General features: G+C 41.5%; 1 protein-coding gene across 4 annotated transcripts; it reads left to right on the top strand.

Moving 5' to 3' along the window:
- Positions 1–5828: 5828 nt before the first annotated feature.
- LOC116401027 (noelin-like) lies at positions 5829–18649 on the top strand. 4 transcript variants are annotated; one of them, XR_004213962.1, is made up of 8 exons: positions 5829–6028; positions 11249–11398; positions 12193–12348; positions 13805–14024; positions 14443–14549; positions 17581–17612; positions 17712–17798; positions 17886–18649. XR_004213962.1 is itself a non-coding variant. In XM_031879204.1 (7 exons), exons 1-6 carry the CDS (start codon positions 5963–5965, stop codon positions 17587–17589), a joined length of 708 nt encoding a protein of 235 aa, XP_031735064.1. In that variant the 5' UTR covers positions 5829–5962; the 3' UTR covers positions 17590–17612; positions 17712–18649. The 4 variants fall into 4 exon arrangements, 3 of the variants coding, with proteins under 3 accessions (XP_031735064.1, XP_031735062.1, XP_031735063.1); XM_031879204.1 differs by having other exon boundaries at positions 17712–18649; XM_031879202.1 differs by lacking the exons at positions 17581–17612; positions 17712–17798; positions 17886–18649 and adding an exon at positions 15119–17036.
- The last annotated feature ends 19 nt before the right edge of the window (positions 18650–18668 follow it).

Here is an 18668-nt window from a genome sequence, read left to right as displayed (position 1 = left end):
AACCCATATAACTCTAATCCATCTAACCCTAACCCATCTAACTAACCCATCGAAACCATCTAACCCATCTAACTAACCCATCTAACCCTAACTCATCTAACCAATCGAACCCATCTAACTAACCCATCTAACCCTAACCCATCTAACTCTAACCCATCTAACCCTAACCCATGTAACCCTGACTTCAACTACAGTACATGACAAATGTTTGTCGTAAAATATTATTTCAGATGTAATCAACAGAGTAAACAGGAAGTGCAACTGAATGAAATGATTTAAGTTTAAACTAATACACTTGAAAAAGCTGCATCATGAAAACATTTCATTATTAAGAAAACTTAAGATATTAGTGTAAAACATGTTTCAGTTAAAGTTTATTTATTTATTTCAAGCAGCTGTCGGAATTTTTATATTAAAATATGTAAAATTACTCTGAACATCCTGATGTGAATGTACTGATATTATCTTGATGTGTAATAAAGTAAAATCATTCTGAATATATCACTTTCTGTGTTTATGTTCCTGTGAAATATTTTATGATGTCCTGCCAACAGTGTGTGTGTGTTCGTGTTCTCAACCCTGCTGAGGACCATCTGACACACACACACTTTGATGTGCCTGCAGATAGAGATGTTGTTTCCATGACAACCAAATGAGGAAAACGATGATTAATTTAGAGACCTTTTTCTCCTCCATCTGTTTCTTCTTCATTTCTTTGTGTCTCATTCAGACTGAAACATCTTCTCATCAACTCTTGAGTCTCTTTAATAACTTTGATCAGACGGGAAGTTGATCGGTTAGACTCCACAGCGTAGTGTCAGCACTAACAATATAATACAATAAAACATTATATATACAGCGGGTAAAATAAGTATTGAACACGTCACCATTTTTCTCAGTAAATATATTTCTAAAGGTGCTATTGACATGAACTATTCACCAGATGTCGGTAACAACCCAACTAATCCATACATACAAAGAAATGCAAACAAATTAGTTCAGAAATTAAGTTATGGGTAATAAAATGGAATGACACATGGAAAAAGTATTGAACACACTTACTGAAATATATTTAATACTTCATACAAAAGCCTTTGCTGGTAATGACGGCTTCAAGACACCTCCTGTATGGAGAAACTAGTCGCATGCATTGCTCAGGTGTGGTTTCCCAGGTTGCTCTGATAGTGGCCTTCAGCTCTTCTGCATTGTTGGGTCTGGCATTTCGCATCATCCTCTTCACAATACCCCATAGATTTTCTATGGGGTTAAGGTCAGGCGAGTTTGCTGGCCAATTAAAAACAGGGATACCATGGTCCTTAAACCAGGTACTGGTTGCTTTGGCACTGTGTGCAGGTGCCAAGTCCTGTTGGAAAATGAAATCTGCATCTCCATAAAGTTGGTCAGCAGCAGGAAGCATGAAGTGCTCTAAAACTTCCTGGTATATGGCTGCGTTGACCTTGGACCTCAGAAAACACAGTGGACCAACACCAGCAGATGACATGGCACCCCAAACCATCACTGACTGTGGAAACTTTACACTGGACCTCAAGCAACGTGGATTGTGTCTCTCCTCTCTTCCTCCAGACTCTGGGACCCTGATTTCCAAAGGAAATGCAAAATTTACTTTCATCAGAGAACATAACTTTGGACCACTCAGCAGCAGTCCAGTCCTTTTTGTCTTTAGCCCAGGCGAGACACTTCTGACGCTGTCTGTTGTTCAAGAGTGGCTTGACACAAGGAATGCAACAGCTGAAACCCATGTCTTGCATACGTCTGTGTGTAGTGGTTCTTGAAGCACTGACTCCAGCTGCAGTCCTCTCTTTCTGAATCTCCCCCACATTTTTGAATCGGTTTCGTTTCACAATCCTCTCCAGGGTGCGGTTATCCCTATTGCTTGTACACTTTTTTCTACCACATCTTTTCCTTCCCTTCGCCTCTCTATTAATGTGCTTGGACACAGAGCTCTGTGAATAGCCAGCCTCTTTTGCAATGACCTTTTGTCTCTTGCCCTCCTTGTGCAAGGTGTCAATGGTCGTCTTTTGGACAACTGTCAAGTCAGCAGTCTTCCCCATGATTGTGTAGCCTACAGAACTAGACTGAGAGACCATTTAAAGGCCTTTGCAGGTGTTTTGAGTTAATTAGCTGATTAGAGTGTGGCACCAGGTGTCTTCAATATTGAACCTTTTCACAATATTCTAATTTTCTGAGATACTGAATTTGGGATTTTCCTTAGTTGTCAGTTATAATCATCAAAATTAAAAGAAATAAACATTTGAAATATATCAGTCTGTGTGTAATGAATGAATATAATAGACAAGTTTCACTTTTTGAATGGAATTAGTGAAATAAATCAACTTTTTGATGATATTCTAATTATATGACCAGCACCTGTATATATCTCTGACCTGTCTGACCTCTCGAAGGTGATACTCTGACCCAGATCGACACGTTTCTTGTTGCATGACAGGAGGTGAAGGTCAGGCTGCTGCTTCCCTGATGAAGGATGCTTGTGTGTGTGCACTGAGGTACACACACTCTAACTGACACACACTAGCTCACACACTCTAACTCACACACTCTTAACAGACACAAACACTCACTCACACACTCTACTCCTAGTATTTACTACATACTGCTGAGGAACGCAGTAGTAGCTATGTATATTACATGCTGCTGCGGAACACCACCCCTGATGAAGACGCTAGAGAGGCTGGTCCTTGTACATCTCCGCCCCTGGTGAGCTCATCTTTGGACCCACTTCAGTTCGCCTATCAATCTGGCATCGGGGTGGATGACGCTGTCACCTACCTGCTACACAGATGCCTTTCTCACCTGGAAAAGGCTGGAAGCACTGTGACAGTCATGTTTTTTGATTTCTCCAGTGCCTTCAACACCATCCAGCCTTTGCTTCTGAAGGACAAGCTGGAGCAGACCGGAGTGGACCACCACCTCACCGCATGGATCTTGGACTACCTCACCAACCGTCCACAATATGTGTGGATACGGGAATGTGAGTCTGACCTGGTGGCCTGCAGCACGGGGGCCCCACAAGGAACTGTCCTAGCTCCATTCCTCTTCACCATCTACACCTCGGACTTCAAATACAACTCTGCAAACTGCCACCTGCAAAAGTTCTCTCATGACTCTGCAATCGTCAGCTTCTTGTCCGCTGGTGATGACGGGGAATACAGGGAACTGAACCAGGACTTCATAGGATGGTGCCAGTGGAACCGCCTCCAGATCAACTCTGGTAAAACCAAAGAGCTGGTGGTGGACTTCACTCTCCTCCGGTACCAGTAGAATAAACATTGAGATTGTGAGATCTTATAAGTACCTTGAACAATAAACTGGACTGGACTGACCACACTCATGCACTTTACAAAAAGGGTCAGAGCAGGCTATCTGCTGAGGAGACTCAGGTCTTTTGGAGTGCAGGGAGCTCTCCTGAGGACCTTCTTTGACTCTGTGGTGGCATCAGCCATCTATCTTCTATGGAGTGGTCTGCCGGGGCAGCAGCATCTCGACAGCCGACAGGAACAGACTCAACAAACTCATCAAGAAGGCAGCAGTGTGCTGGGGTGTCCACTGGATACGGTGGAGGTGGTGGGAGACAGGAGGATGATGGCTAAGCTATCATCCCTGATGAACAACACCTCCCACCCCATGTGGGACGCCCTGGCAGCTCTGTGCAGCTCCTTCAGCCACCGGCTGATTCACCCCCGGTGTGTGAAGGAGAGGTACTGCAGGTCCTTCCTTCCAGCTGCTGTCAGGCTGCACAACCAGCTGTGCTCCCAGTAGACCACACAACGAATCTGTGCAATACAAACAATTATTCTGTCTGCATATATCATATTTTTAGTTATATTTACATTTTAGTTAATATTCCTTACTGTTTATTACTTATTTAATATTTTTTAATACTTGTTTTTGATACATTGTTTTTTACTATGTCTCTTGTTTGCACTATCCACTATGCTGCTGTAATCCTGTAAATTTCCCCACTGTAGGACTAATTAAGGATTCATTTTTCTTATCTTATCTTAGTATGTACCATAGTACATGCTGCGGAGGAACGCAGTAGTATGTATAGTACATGCTGCTGAGGAACGCAGTACTATGTAGTATAGTACATTGTCAAGTAGAGTTGAGATCCCAGAAGAGCTGCCTTACAGTTAAAGGAATAAAAGTACGGACTAAGAAGATCAGGCGAAGAACAAAGAGCATATATGTTTAGAAGAGTATAATCCAATAGTCAATTTATGGATTTATGGATTGTGAATTAAAGTGAAATGATTTAAGTGATTTAACAAACTGTAAAGTGATCATAATAATGTGTCTGTTGACAACGTTCAGAAAAGGGATCATAGTGTGTGTGTGCTGGACAAAAACAACTGGTTGCAGAACGGTATGATGAAATCATTTAGGGACGGTCAAAGTGCTGCTGTAGGTGTCCTAATCTTACCGGAGTAGAGCAGAGAGTAAGTAATGTTCTGATTAACCAAATAATTACTGTATATCCTGTTATATCATAATGTGTTTGTGTAAAACTCAATACTATGACTAAGAGTCATGTGCCAAGGATGAGAGAGCTGGAGGAAGGGGGGGGGGGGGGGGGGGGGATGGCCCGACAGGGCAATATATTGAGTGACTTGTAAAATCAAGTTGGGATTCGACGCAGGACACCGTCCAGTACTTGGCTGAGACCACTGGACATTGTTCGAGAGAAGCATCGGAGGACTCCGTCTCTATTCACGGCAAGGAGAACGCTGTTCGTGAGCAAGAATTGTCAGACAGAGATTTTCCTCTCCCCCGTGCTTGAAACTGGATAACAGAGGAAGCCACATTCTGACTTTGTACTCATTAGAGGAAAGCTGCCATTAACTGACGTGACTGATAGCTGATCTTGGCCAGAGGGCCTCTCGGCCTAGTGCAAGTTACCGGAGGAAGCAGGGTAGACGTCAGAAGTTACGGTAGTGAGCAAAGCCAGGCAAGTTTCCTCGACCCTCCCCCCCCCCCCCCCCCCAGCTTATCATCCTTTTATAAGAGAGCTGAGTTAATAGTTAGCCCGGTATGCAGTAATATGTTCTATAGTACATGCCGCTGAGAAACGCAGTAGTATTCTATAGTACATGCCGCTGAGGAACACAGTAATATGTTCTATAGTACATGCTGCTGAGAAACGCAGTAGTATGTTCTATAGTACATGCCGCTGAGGAAGGCAGTAGTATGTTCTATAGTACATGCCGCTGAGGAACACAGTAGTATGTTCTATAGTACATGCCGCTGAGGAACACAGTAGTATGTTCTATAGTACATGCCGCTGAGGAAGGCAGTAGTATGTTCTATAGTACATGCCGCTGAGGAAGGCAGTAGTATGTTCTATAGTACATGCCGCTGAGAAACAGTAGTATGTTCTATAGTACATGCCGCTGAGGAACACAGTAGTATGTTCTATAGTACATGCTGCTGAGGAAGGCAGTAGTATGAACTAGTACATAGGCTGTTTCAAATACTGACACCATCAGCAGGAGGTTCTTGTTTCCACTTGGCCGATTTTTGGCGTTGATCAGAAAAGAACGAGAGAGAGGAGAGGGAGGGAGGAGGAAGAGCAGAGAGAAGAGGGAGGGAGGAGGAAGAGCAGATAGAAGAGGGAGGGAGGAGGAAGAGCAGAGAGAAGAGGGAGGGAAGGAGGGAGGAGGAAGAGCAGAGAGACCAGAGGGAGGGAGGAGGAAGAGCAGAGAGAGGAGGAAGGGAGGAGGAAGAGCAGTAGGAAGAGGGAGGGAGGAGGAAGAGCAGAGAGAGGAGGGAGGGAGGGAAGGAGGGAGGAGGAAGTGGAGAGAGACCAGAGAGAGGAGGGAAGGAGGAGGAAGAGAAGAAAAGAGACAGACACAAAACAGATGAACAGATAACCAGATTAACAGATAACCAGGTTAATTAAAAACAGTGAACGTGTTTGACACAGATGGAGTCTGAAGAGAACCTGCTCAACGTTTTTCTGCTGCTGCTGATTGGATCACACTTCACTGTGGTGAATATATAATGTTTCTATTTATATTCTACTGTGTTTTGTTCTCTTCTACTGCCTTCTGTTCTATTCTACTGTCTTCGATTTATATTCTACTGTCTTCTGTTCTATTCTACTATCCTCTATATATATTCTACTGTCTTCTGTTATATTCTACTGTCTTCGATTTATATTCTACTGTCTTCTGTTCTATTCTACTATCCTCTATATATATTCTACTGTCTTCCTTCCTATTCTACTGAATTATATTATAATCTACAGTCTTCTGTTTGTATTTTACTGTCTTCTGTTTATATTCTACTGTCTTCCTTCCATTATACTGTCTTCTGTTCTGTTCTACTGTCTTCCTTCCTATTCTATCGCCTTCCTTCCTATTCTACTGTGTTATGTTATAATCTACTGTCTTGTGTTCTATTCTACTGTCTTCCTTCCTATTCTACTGAATTATATTATCTAGTGTCTTCTGTTTGTATTTTACTGTCTTCTGTTTATATTCTACTGTCTTTTGTTTGTATTCTGCTGTCTTCCTTCTTTTTTTACTGTCGTCTTTCCTATTCTACTGTCTTCCTTCCTATTTTACTGTCTTCTGTTTTATTATGTCTTCTTTCTATTCTATTGTCTTCTGTTTCTATTCTACTGTCTTCTGTTTGTATTCTACTGTCTTATTTCCTATTCAACTGTCTCCTGTTCTATTATACTGTCTTGTTTATATTCTACTGTCTTCTGTTCTATTCCACTGTCTTCTGTTTCTATTCGTCTGTCTTCTTTCCTATTCAACTGTCTCCTGTTCTATTATACTGTCTTGTTTCTATTCTACTGTCTTCTGTTTCTATTCTACTGTCTTCTTTCCTATTCTACTGTCTCCTGTTCTAATCCACTGTCTTCTGTTCTATTCTACTGTCTTATTTTCTTTTCTACTTTTTTTCTTTTCTATTCAACTGTCTTCTGTTATGTTCTACTGTCTTGTGTTGTATTCTGTTACATCACGGCTAATCCAACTTGAATTTTATCAGGACAACTCATAATGTGGCTTAGTAGTGTGTTTGGCCCCCTTAAAATATCTGCCTACAAGAACTGCCTACACACTCTGGCCACAGAAGGCCGAGTATTGAACCCAGGGTCCTCTGCATCAGTAGGAACCCAGGGCCCTGTGTACCAGGAGGAACCCAGGCCCCTCTGCACCAGGAGGAACCCAGGGGCCTCTGCACCAGGAGGAACCCAGGGCCCTCTGCACCAGGAGGAACTCAGGGCCCTCTGCACCAGGAGGAACTCAGGGCCCATTGTACCAGGAGGAACCCAGGGCCCTCTGCACCAGGAGGAACCCAGGGCCCTCTGTAACAGTAGGAACCCAGGGTTCTCTGTACCAGTAGGAACTCAGGGCCCTAACAGCAGTCAGGTTCACCTGGAGGTTTGTGAGACCCTCCGAGGATCCCCAGACCATCACTGACCAACCACCAAACCGGTCCTGCTGGATGATGTTCTAGGCAGCATTACGTTCACCACAGCGTCTCCAGACTCTTTCATGTGCAAATTGTGAACCTTCTCTCATATGTTAAGAGAACGGGGTTCCAATGGAGAACCTGCCAACTCTGATGTTCTCTGCCAATGGAGCAGCACGGTACTGGGCTGTGAGCACAGGTCCTCATGGAGTCTGTTTCTGACAGTTTTGTCAGAAACATCCACACAATACGCCGCTGGAGGTTATTTGTAGAAACCTCTCACGCTACCAAAGTGCCGAGGACTCCAGCAAACTGCAAACCTAGAGAAACGTCATCCAGGAAGGATAAGAGGAGAGAAAACCATTCTGTTTTTGGGGTGTTCTTGGTGTTTATTCTGTTCACATGATGTCGCTCGCAGGTCAAATTGATTCACAATCGCTTCCTAACTGGACATAATATTTTTAATGAAGAATAAAGCAATTTAAAAATATATTTATTCTTTGTTTGGAGAAAGAAAAGGCATTTATTTTATTATAAAAAAAAAAAAAGACAATTTATAGTCAATGGTCTTAGATGTATGGTTCTTTTTTCTAATAACAATAATAAATGTCTGTAATTAAACTTTTCTTTTGTCATTTTATCTCATAATTTTGTTAAAAATAAAAGATTTCATGGATTAGGGATATTTCTTGAAACATTACATAAATAGATGTTAATTATGGTTGATTTACTTTTCTTTTCTTTTACATTGTATCAATGTTTATTTTTTCTGGCACTTATCCAGCACTTCTGCTGCCAGAAAAGTTCCTTTTTTAAATGTAACATTTGTTTTACAGCGAGTCTACTTCTCTCTGTCTTTGATTGATTGATTGATTTAAGTTAATGATTGGAAACACAACTCTGCACAGAAGTAGTTACAGTCATCAACAGATTTATTAAGCTGATTGTCCTCTGACTTCCTGTCGAACTGAATGTGTTCTACTGCTGGTTTGATAACCCCACTTCAACACCCCCCAACTGCCTCCTTCTCATCTCTACCAACCGACCCCCCACCGGCACTGAGGATCTGCAAAGAGGATGTGAGTCGGCTCTTTCACAGACAGAAGATCAGGTAGGCTCCGGGCCCAGACGGTGTGTCCCCCTCCTGCCTGAAAGTCTGTGCTGACCAGCGGGCCCCCATCTTCACGCAGATCTTAAACTGATCACTGGAGCTATGTGAGGTCCCCTCTTGCTTCAAACACTCCACGATCATCCCGGTCCCCAAGAAATCCTCCATCACAGGATTAAATGACTACAGGCCCGTCGCCCTGACGTCTGTGGTCATGAAATCCTTTGAGAGACTGGTGTTGACCCATCTGAAGAACATCACAGGGCCCCTGCTGAACCCGCTGCAGTTTACCTACCGTGCAAACAGGTTGGTGGATGATGCAGTCAACATGGGACTGCACCACATGCTGCAACACCTCGACTCCCCAGGGACATATGCAAGGGTTCTGTTTGTGGACTTCAGCTCAGCGTTTAACACCATCATCCCGGAGATACTCCAACCCAAACTCTCCCAGCTCACTGTGCCAGCCTCCACCTGTCAGTGGATCACAAACTTCCTGACTGACAGGATGTGTGCTCTCCCCACTGCTCTTCTCCCTCTACACCAACGACTGCACCTCAGAGGACCTGTCTGTTAAACTCCTGAAGTTCGCAGACGACACAATGGTCATCGGCCTCAGGGACGGTGATGAGTCTGCGTACAGGCGGGAGGTTGAACAGCTGGTCCTCTGGTGTGGTCAGAACAACCTGGAGCTGAACAAGCTCAAAACAGTGGAGATGACAGTGGACTTCAGGAGGAGCCCCCCAACACTGCCCCCCTCACCATACTCAACAACACTGTGTCTGCTGTGGAGACCTTCAGGTTTCTGGGATCCACAATCTCCCAGGACCTGAAGTGGGCTCCCAACATCAACAACATCAGGAAAAATACCCAGCAGAGGTTGTACTTCCTGTGCCAGCTCAGGATGTTCAACCTGCCTCAGGAGCTGCTGATTCTGTTCTACTCCACCATCATCCAGTCTGTTCTCTGCTCTTCCATCACTGTGTGGTTTGGATCGGCCACCAAACAGGACAGAAACAGACTACAAGGACTGTCAGGTCTGCATAAAAAATCATTGGTGCCAGCCTGCCCTCCATCCTGGACTTGTACACCTCCAGAGTCAGGAAACGGGCTGGAAACATCACTGCAGACCCTTCACACCCTGGACACAAGCTGTTCCAACTCCTCCCGTCTGTTAGGAGCTACAGGGCTCTGTACGCCAAAACCACCAGACACAGGAACAGCTTCTTTCTGCTGGTTGTCACTCTGATGAACAATTAATCAGACATACTGCACAATTACCTCTGTTTGCACTATCCCCTCAATTCCATTGCCATTGTTGTTTATAGGTTTATGTTCAGATATATATATATATATATATATATATATATATATATATATATATATATATATATATATATATATATATGTTAGTGCTGGGCAAGTTAACGCGTTATTACTGCGTTAATGCATTAATTAGTTAACGCCGACAATTATATTATCGCGCGTTAACGCAGTTTTTATTATTATTATTAGGCGGACATTTTTAACACAAGAACTGGGCAGCGAGCAGTGAACAGCTGTTTGTGTGGCGTCACTTCTTTCTGCTGCCACTCTCCCCCCACCAGGTGACATGCCCGATCCGGAACCCCTCCTACACTCTGTCACCGTCGGTCCCTCTTGTCTCACAAACACACACGCGAGCGCACAATCGTGCCGTTGCAGGATCGTAACAATATTAAAATACATATTGTTGTGTTTTTAAATAAACATAAGCACGAGAGAACAAACTGCTCTTAACTCAACTCTTTATTAGCATAACTTCCTCATGCAGGTTACTGCCACCGTACAGACTACAGGTTCATGCTTCACCTACAGTCCCCTGGGTCCTAAGTCCCTCCATGTACGATAATCAGCGTTGCATATGTGTCTGACCAAAATACCAAAAAAATAAAAAAATAAATGATTCATTTAAATTATTTTTTTGGAGTTTTTAAAGTTTTTTTGTTTGTAATATGTATAATAAGCATCATTTAGTTATCACTACTGAGAATTTAACAAACATAAAAAAAAAGAAAAAACATGACGTAGATAGGTTTGCAGTTTTCAAGGTGTATATTTCAAATTGCATCTATTACACACATGAAAATAAAGTTATGAACACCGGCTGAATATTTATTATCAGAATCATTATAACTGTATTATAACTGCTACTGTGTAAAGGGAATACTGCTGTTAAAAACAACCTGATTTGTTTAAAGTGTTTGCAAACCAAATGTTATTGCACTTTTGTTCATATAGCAGTACTTTTAAAATAAAAGTGCGCAATACACTACTTTCAAATTCATTATTGAACTTTGCGCATAACAATGCGATTAATTGCGATTAATCGCAAAAGAATAATGCGATTAATCGCGATTTAAAAATTGTTTTACAAATTGTAATCGTTGCCCACCACCAATATATATTGATATATTATACTTATATCGTACATACGTAGTTGTTAAATGTTTATACCTACATCTGTTCTACTTTTTTTTAATGTTGCCCTTGTTTTATTTTTTATATATATTTTTTTCTTGTTTATTGTAAACTTGTGTATGTACATGGAGAGCGAAGTGGAAACCAGAGTCAAATTCCATGTATGTGTACGCATACATGGTCAACAAAGCTGATTCTGATTCTGATTCTGAATAGGTGGGTCCTTCTGCCCCCGAGGAGGGCTGGCAGGTGTACAGTTCAGCCCAGGACTCTGAAGGTCGATGTGTTTGTACGGTGGTCGCTCCTCAGCAGACGGTCTGCTCCAGAGATGCCAGAACCAAGCAGCTGAGACAGCTGCTGGAGAAGGTACCAATTACTGCTTGTAACAATGCTATTAAAATACTACTACTACTTCTACTACTACTGCTGCTACTACCACTACTGCTACTACTACTGCTACTGCTACTACTACTACTAATCCTACTAGTACTACTACTTCTACTACTACTAATAACAATAATAACAACAATGCTGATTACACTACTGCTGAGTCGCTCTTCTCCAAATCCACGATTAAATCTTATTCATGATGTGAAGTGATAATTATTTTTTGATTTAAACTTTTGTTGATTTTTAGCACTGACTTTAGAGTTTTGATTCGAAGGTCAACAGATCAACAACATTTAAATATTCAAATTCTTCTGTAGAAAAGGGTACGTGGTATATTTATTTATTTGGTAACTTCAGGGAATGATGAAGATTTTTCAGTTCTGTTGTTTCTGGCGGTGTGTTTGTGTCTGTAAAAGTGTAGCTGGTGGAAAGAAAAGAAACAACTCGGAGAATCATCCTGTTTGACTTCTAGTGGTCAAAGTGGAAAATATCATTTAAATCAATAGAAACTGTGATATTCTTACTGCTGATACCTCTGATTCTATTATCAGATAACCTGAGAGTAAAGTTTATCATAAAGGTACAAACAAGTGTACAACACACACACACACACAGATTAAATGTTGTTAACTGTTCTGTCTTCACTGTTGTTGTCGTTCTGTTAATGTATTGTCTTTTGTACTGTCTATATATATTTAATATTAATAAAGATTATAAAGGTACATCCGCAGTAGTCACATAGTAATATGTGATATGATGTCATTATCTAGGTTCAGAATATGAGTCAGTCCATCGAGGTCCTGGATCAGAGGACTCAGAGAGATCTGCAGTTTTTGGAAAAAATGGAAGTTCAGCTGAAGGGTCTGGAAAACAAATTCAAACAAGTAGAAGACGGACACGAGAGCAACATCGCCAGACAGTACAAGGTACCTCCCACATCATGATATCATGGTTGACACTACCAATCCCCAACCTTCATGAAGTCATGTCACTAACTAACCGATTAACAACTCAGCAAAGCACTCTGTACACTATGAAGCTGTAAATTTCAACAGTAAGTTATCAGACTTAAGTAGACACAGGAAGTGATTCTCATTTTAAATGGGTTGTGGGAAGGTTCTTGTTCCACTTGCACTAAATTACATAAACACAATGAAAGTTTCTTTCATTTTATGCACGTAACTAAAGTGACTGTGTGTTGACCTGCAAATATTACTGTCAGATATCATCCTGTGACGCAGACGGAAGCTGCTACTCTGCTAACATGCTGCTCATGCTAACTTGCTGCTCTGCTAACATGCTGCTCATGCTAACTTGCTGCTCTGCTAACGTGCTGCTCATGCTATGCTATCACCCTCTCCATGTTGATTCTCCAAAACCTCAGTATTTTAAATATGTCTTATGAGTCCCAGAATCGGGACCTCAGCAACAATAGAGACATTGGTTAAAAACTGTTAAAGTGCAGCAGCAAAGAAGACACAGTCAGTTTGTCTGTTTCTCAAAGTCAAGGATGCTTCCTTCGGAGAATGCTTACTTCGGAGAATGCATCCTTTTGGACAAGACTCCTAGACTCCAGTCTAGAGAGAGAGCCAGTATGCAGAAAAAATGAATGTGGTATTTATTTTAAAATTAGATTAATTTAGACTAATTCCACACATTACAATTTCTAGTAAGAATATTGATTTTGCGTTCCTCAAAACCATAGATTCAAAATATGTTGACCAATTTTAAAAATCTTTAAAATTAACTAATTTAATAAACATACAATCAATATTCTCTTTTTAAAGCTACCAGACTCCTTTGAAAAACAAAATGAAAGTCATCAAAATCATCTTGGTTCTTCTTTCCACTGTTAATAAACCCTCAATTCACGAAGAGGTATATGCTTCTGTCTCTCTCTGACTTTGCCTAAGTGCTTTTAAAAGGTTGATGAACATGATGAAAACTAGAAAAATCTCTATAATTACGCCTTATGAGTGAATATTCAGCAACTTGATGATAAATTTTCGGCCTCACATTTGTTCAGAAACAGCTGATGACGGACTGCTGAGGTGAAATGACTGAGAGTTCACGAGCATATTATCCTGTGTGCTGAGTAAACTCACAGGCATCCATGAAAATCTGAAGGAATGACTCAGTCCTCGGTAGAATTTAAAGGGTCCTGAACATTTGAACATTAGCAGGATTCAATGAGGTAGCATCCTGGATACCTTGAAGGATATTTCCGGGCGGATGTTTAAGCTGGTTTGCTGCTTCATCTTAACCTTTATCTTCTCAAAGATACGAAAAACTAAATTAGAGTGATGCACGGACCACCTTCAGTTGAATGTGGACTTCTTTAAATGTCTGGACGGTTATTGATCTCTGCTGTCTGTTTATCAGTCCATCAAAGCAAAGATGGAGGAGTTGCGTCCTCTGATCTTGGTCCTGGAGGCCTACAAGGAGGACGCTCTGCTGGTCCGACAGTTTAAGGAGGAGGTGGCCAATGTTACCGAGCTGCTGGGATCACTGCAGGAACAACTGGGAGGTCTGGACTACCAGGAGCTCCACAGTCGAGTGATGGACCTGGAGGACCGCCTTAGGGCCTGCATGCAGAGGCTGGGTGAGTAAACAACAGAGGATTAAACAGATGCTGGGAAAGTGAAGGCGTTAAACACAGCATATTACAGAACACAGAAGCAAACGGAAAACAGGGTCCCATTGAACATTCGACATGTTCTCACAATCATAGAATATATTTTTGAAGTAGATGGCAGTCTCTCAGAAACCTGTTGACAGTGTTTCATTATTTTATCCACCCTGTACCTTCTTGTTCCTTTTATTTTGTCCTCCCTGTACCTTCTTGTTCCTGTTATTTTGTCCACCCTGTACCTTCTTGTTCCTGTTATTTTGTCCTCCCTGTACCTTCTTGTTCCTGTTATTTTGTCCTCCCTGTACCTTCTTGTTCCTGTTATTTTGTCCTCCCTGTACCTTCTCGTTCCTGTTATTTTGTCCATTATTGATGACATCATTATTTTCAGCCTGTGGGAAGCTGACAGGGATCTCTGAGCCAATCACCATCAAGACGTCTGGATCGAGGTTCGGCTCGTGGATGACCGACCCGCTCGCTCCTGCTGGAGACACGAGAGTAAGTCAACAAACACAACAATAGTTAATAATAATAATAATAATCTAAATCTCTGTAAACATCTGGATTCACACACAGAATAAACACTTGTGATATTTTAGAGATACAGTTCACTCCGTAGAGTTTTGACATATGTACTTTTTAATATGTACAGGACTTTGTAATGAAAGACTCTATCCAGGTGCATTATGGGAAAAGTAGGATCCAGTGGTTTTAGACTAAAACTTCTGTATGGAGGAGATACATGCTGATTATATGATGTGCATATGTATTATTAATGCTCATTATTATTTCAGTAATTATTTCCTCCAGATTGTAAAACGTCATAATTTTCAGACTGAGTGGAAACAGGAGATGAACCAGAAGAGTCCTGGATCTCCCTCTGAAGAGTTTAACTTTAGCTGAGTCTACAGTGTTTATTATAATGAAATATATAAGTATGTATAAGTATAATATGTATATAAATATCTCATTTGTATTGTTTATAGAACACAGTCTCGTGTCATCACATTGACACAAAACACAAATCTTTACACATTTTTAGAGTATTTGTGTTTCTTCCTCTCTAGGTGTGGTACATGGATGGTTACCATAATAACCGCTTTGTTAGGGAGTATCAGTCGATGAGCGACTTCATGACGACAGATAACTTCACCTCTCATCGCCTGCCTCACCCCTGGTCTGGTACTGGTCAGGTGGTTTACAACGGATCCATTTACTTCAACAAGTTTCAGAGTCACACCATCATCAAGTTCGACTTCAGCACATCGCTCATCAGCCGGTCCCGGCAGCTGGACTTCGCCGGCTACAACAACATGTACCATTACTCGTGGGGGGGGCACTCGGACATCGACCTCATGGTGGACGAAGGCGGGCTCTGGGCCGTCTACGCCACCAATCAGAACGCTGGAAACATTGTCCTCAGCCAGTTAAACCCAAACACTCTGCAGATCATCCGCAGCTGGATCACCAACCACCCGAAACGCAGCGCCGGCGAGGCATTCATGATCTGTGGAACCCTGTACGTTACTAACGGCTACTCGGGTGGAACAAAAGTGTACTACGCTTACTCCACCAACTCCTCCACCTACGAGTACATCGACATTCCTCTGACCAATAAATATAGCCACCTGTCCATGCTGGACTACAACCCCCGAGACAGAGCGCTGTACGCCTGGAACAACGGCCACCAAGTCCTTTACAATGTGACTCTGTACCACATTATACAGTAGCATTAACGTATCGGTTGAGGAACATCACGGGATAAAGACACGCTTTACAGAAACACTCAGAATCAGAGGATCAGATCTGTGTCCCCAGCTATATTAGCCTAGCTTAGCATAAACTGTTCCTTCAATGGAAATCAGGTGACTGTTGCATGTTTTTAGTGAACCAGTCCGTCCTGTAATCAACTGATTTATTTTACTGTTGAGTTCAAAGAGTTCAAAGCAACACCTGCACTCAGAGCTCAGGACGTTTGGGATGGTTCACCAACAAATAATTTAACAGTTAAAGCTGCTGAAACCACAGTGTTTCCATTTGATATTTACATTTTACACCTGTAAAATGTAACAACATGGAACTCAGAAGGCCTCAGATTTGTGCTAGTAGTTTCCCTTTGCTTCCAGTCTTTGTGCTAAGCTAAGCTAAACATGTCCTGTCTTTGTACTGGAATGTCTCCAAAGTGTTGGACTGTTAACTTTTATCTTAGGTCTTAGTTCTTTCATTAAATTAACACATTTTGGTCACCTGTTCTTTTGGTTAATGACCAAAGTATTTGACACAAAAGGTTTTGAAAAGTAAACACTGATCACAAAGAAATGAGAAATTATCTTTCACAAGAACAAACAGTGAAATGTTGAAATCATTTCATTGTGGATACTGAAGATGAGACTTTATATTCAGACTTACTGTTGTTACTCTGAAGTAATAATAATTATGATAATGTATTTTCTTACTGTTGAGTATTATACAGCGATAAATGTCTTTTCCAATAATTCCCTGTTTTTAAATCGAGTAGGGCTACCCCGACATCTTTCTGTTCACCTTTTCATGTGAAATCACATCTAACTCAAAGCATTATGGGAGATGATGTCCTGTGGGATCACTGAGCTGAAGCCACAAGATCATTCTACACACTGCTGTTGGTGTGTTTGATGTCATGATATTTAATCAGCAACTACATGTTAGTCTTATTTAAAAACTGTGTGTAGGATCCACACTTAAGAGTTCAGATTTGTAAAACCTTGTGTATTCCTGGCAATGCACAACTTCCTGTTCTCAATGGTCAACACAAAGGCCTGATGCTTCTTTATGTGGAATCAACTACAGAGATGATTGTTTTCACAAAGAAGTTGCATGTAAAGGAAATGTAAATGGATTACTCGGTTTTGGATTTTATCACCCAACCACGATGTAATGCTTGTATTTGTTTTTAACAAAAATAAAATAAAGAGGCCTAGGGTTCATACACATTTTGACCAATGGATTTCCATGACTTTAAACCAAATTTCCATGACCAAACATTTTGTGAAATTTCGGTGTATACATGAAAAAGTGAGAAAATGTAGTATATAAACTAACAATGAGAATTCCAAAGCATACAGTATACCTTAAATGACAAAAGAATGAGAGACAATAGTTTGATTAAAAGAATAAATGTTTATAAATATACTCTGGTTGACACTGACACATCAATAAGTGCTTTAGTAGGTAGCAGCATCCAGCTAGTGCACATATTGCTTTCCCTTTTGTAGTGCACGTTTCATTGAACCCTGTTACTGTATGGCTTAATATTAACTTCCACTGTTACTGTACAGCTGTTAGAATTGTGGCCTATCTTCTATTTGGGTTAGGGTCAGGGTCAGGATTAGGGTTTGGGGTTAGGGTTAAGGGTTAGGGTTAGGGGAAACGAGAAACTCTGGCTGCCTTTAGGCAGTCAGAGTGCACGGGCTCACAAATTTTAGGCCTTAACACATTTATTTCTTCAGACAGGGTTTGTATTATATATTTTTTGTTTTATAATTGGCAGGTGTCCTAGAGGAGGTGTCCTCATCCGAGGAGGTAAGTTTATTGTTTAAACGACTGGCTTTAATTAATTTGGTTAAGACCATATGGATAAACTGTGTTAAGTTTATTAATCCACTGTCTTTCTTTTGCCAGTCGCTGTCTATCTGACCACCAGGATCCTGACTCCAACCCCATGATGAGGAGATTTTCCCTCCCATGCTGTCTGAAGTGTTCGTACAGGTGAGTAACTTTATGAGTCTTATCAATCAAGTTCAGGTGTTGCTTCAGTCTTAAAATTAAACTGTTCTTGGTTTGCCCAATATACAGTTTTTTACAAACCATGCACTCGATACAATACACCAAATTCATTGACCCTGGCTTGGTCATATGCCACACAGGTGCACTCAGGTGAGTATGTTGATTCACTATGAATTTAGTATTTTTAAAGTGTCTGTTGTGCTTGTCTTTTTTATGTTTTCCGCCCAAGGAGGCATGTACTAGAAGATCTTTTATGTTTTTGTTTCTTCTAAACGCTGCTATGATTTTGAAATCCGAAAGGGATTCCACGTGGTCCTGTACCCTCTTAAAATTACTTTTAACCTTGGCGTTCAAGGTCCTGGAGGCAGGAGAAAAGGTGGAGACAAAGGGGACTAGATGGTGGTTGTTGTCCTCCCCCCTGGGTTTCAGGCCTAGTTGGTAGTCTCGCTGGACATCCACCTTAATCCCCCGGAGGAAGGACCTACTGTACCCCCAACGTCTCAGGGCCCAGAATAGGGTCCTTGTCGCCGACTCGACATCCCCCGCTACCGTACAAATCCTACGAAACCTTATTAATTGTGATTTCACAATTCCCCGGTAGGTGTGCTTCGGGTGGTAACTAGACTTATGTAACAGTGCGTGGGTGTCGGTCGGCTTAAAATACACCCTCGTTCCCAGGCTCCCCTCTCCATTCTTCCTCCTAACCAAGAACACCTCGGTATCCAAGAATTCAATTTTCTCTTGTTGTAAATTATATTTAACCGAGATAGAGGGATGATGGTTATTAAGGATTGAAATGAAATCCGAGAAGTCGGCCTTGGAATGGTTCCAAATCCCGAAAATATCATCCAG

This window comes from Anarrhichthys ocellatus, unplaced genomic scaffold (genome assembly GCF_004355925.1).
Source record: "Anarrhichthys ocellatus isolate YVR2014 unplaced genomic scaffold, GSC_Weel_1.0 scaffold235, whole genome shotgun sequence".
Taxonomy (NCBI): domain Eukaryota; kingdom Metazoa; phylum Chordata; class Actinopteri; order Perciformes; family Anarhichadidae; genus Anarrhichthys; species Anarrhichthys ocellatus.
This window is presented reverse-complemented; position numbering and strand designations above follow the sequence as displayed.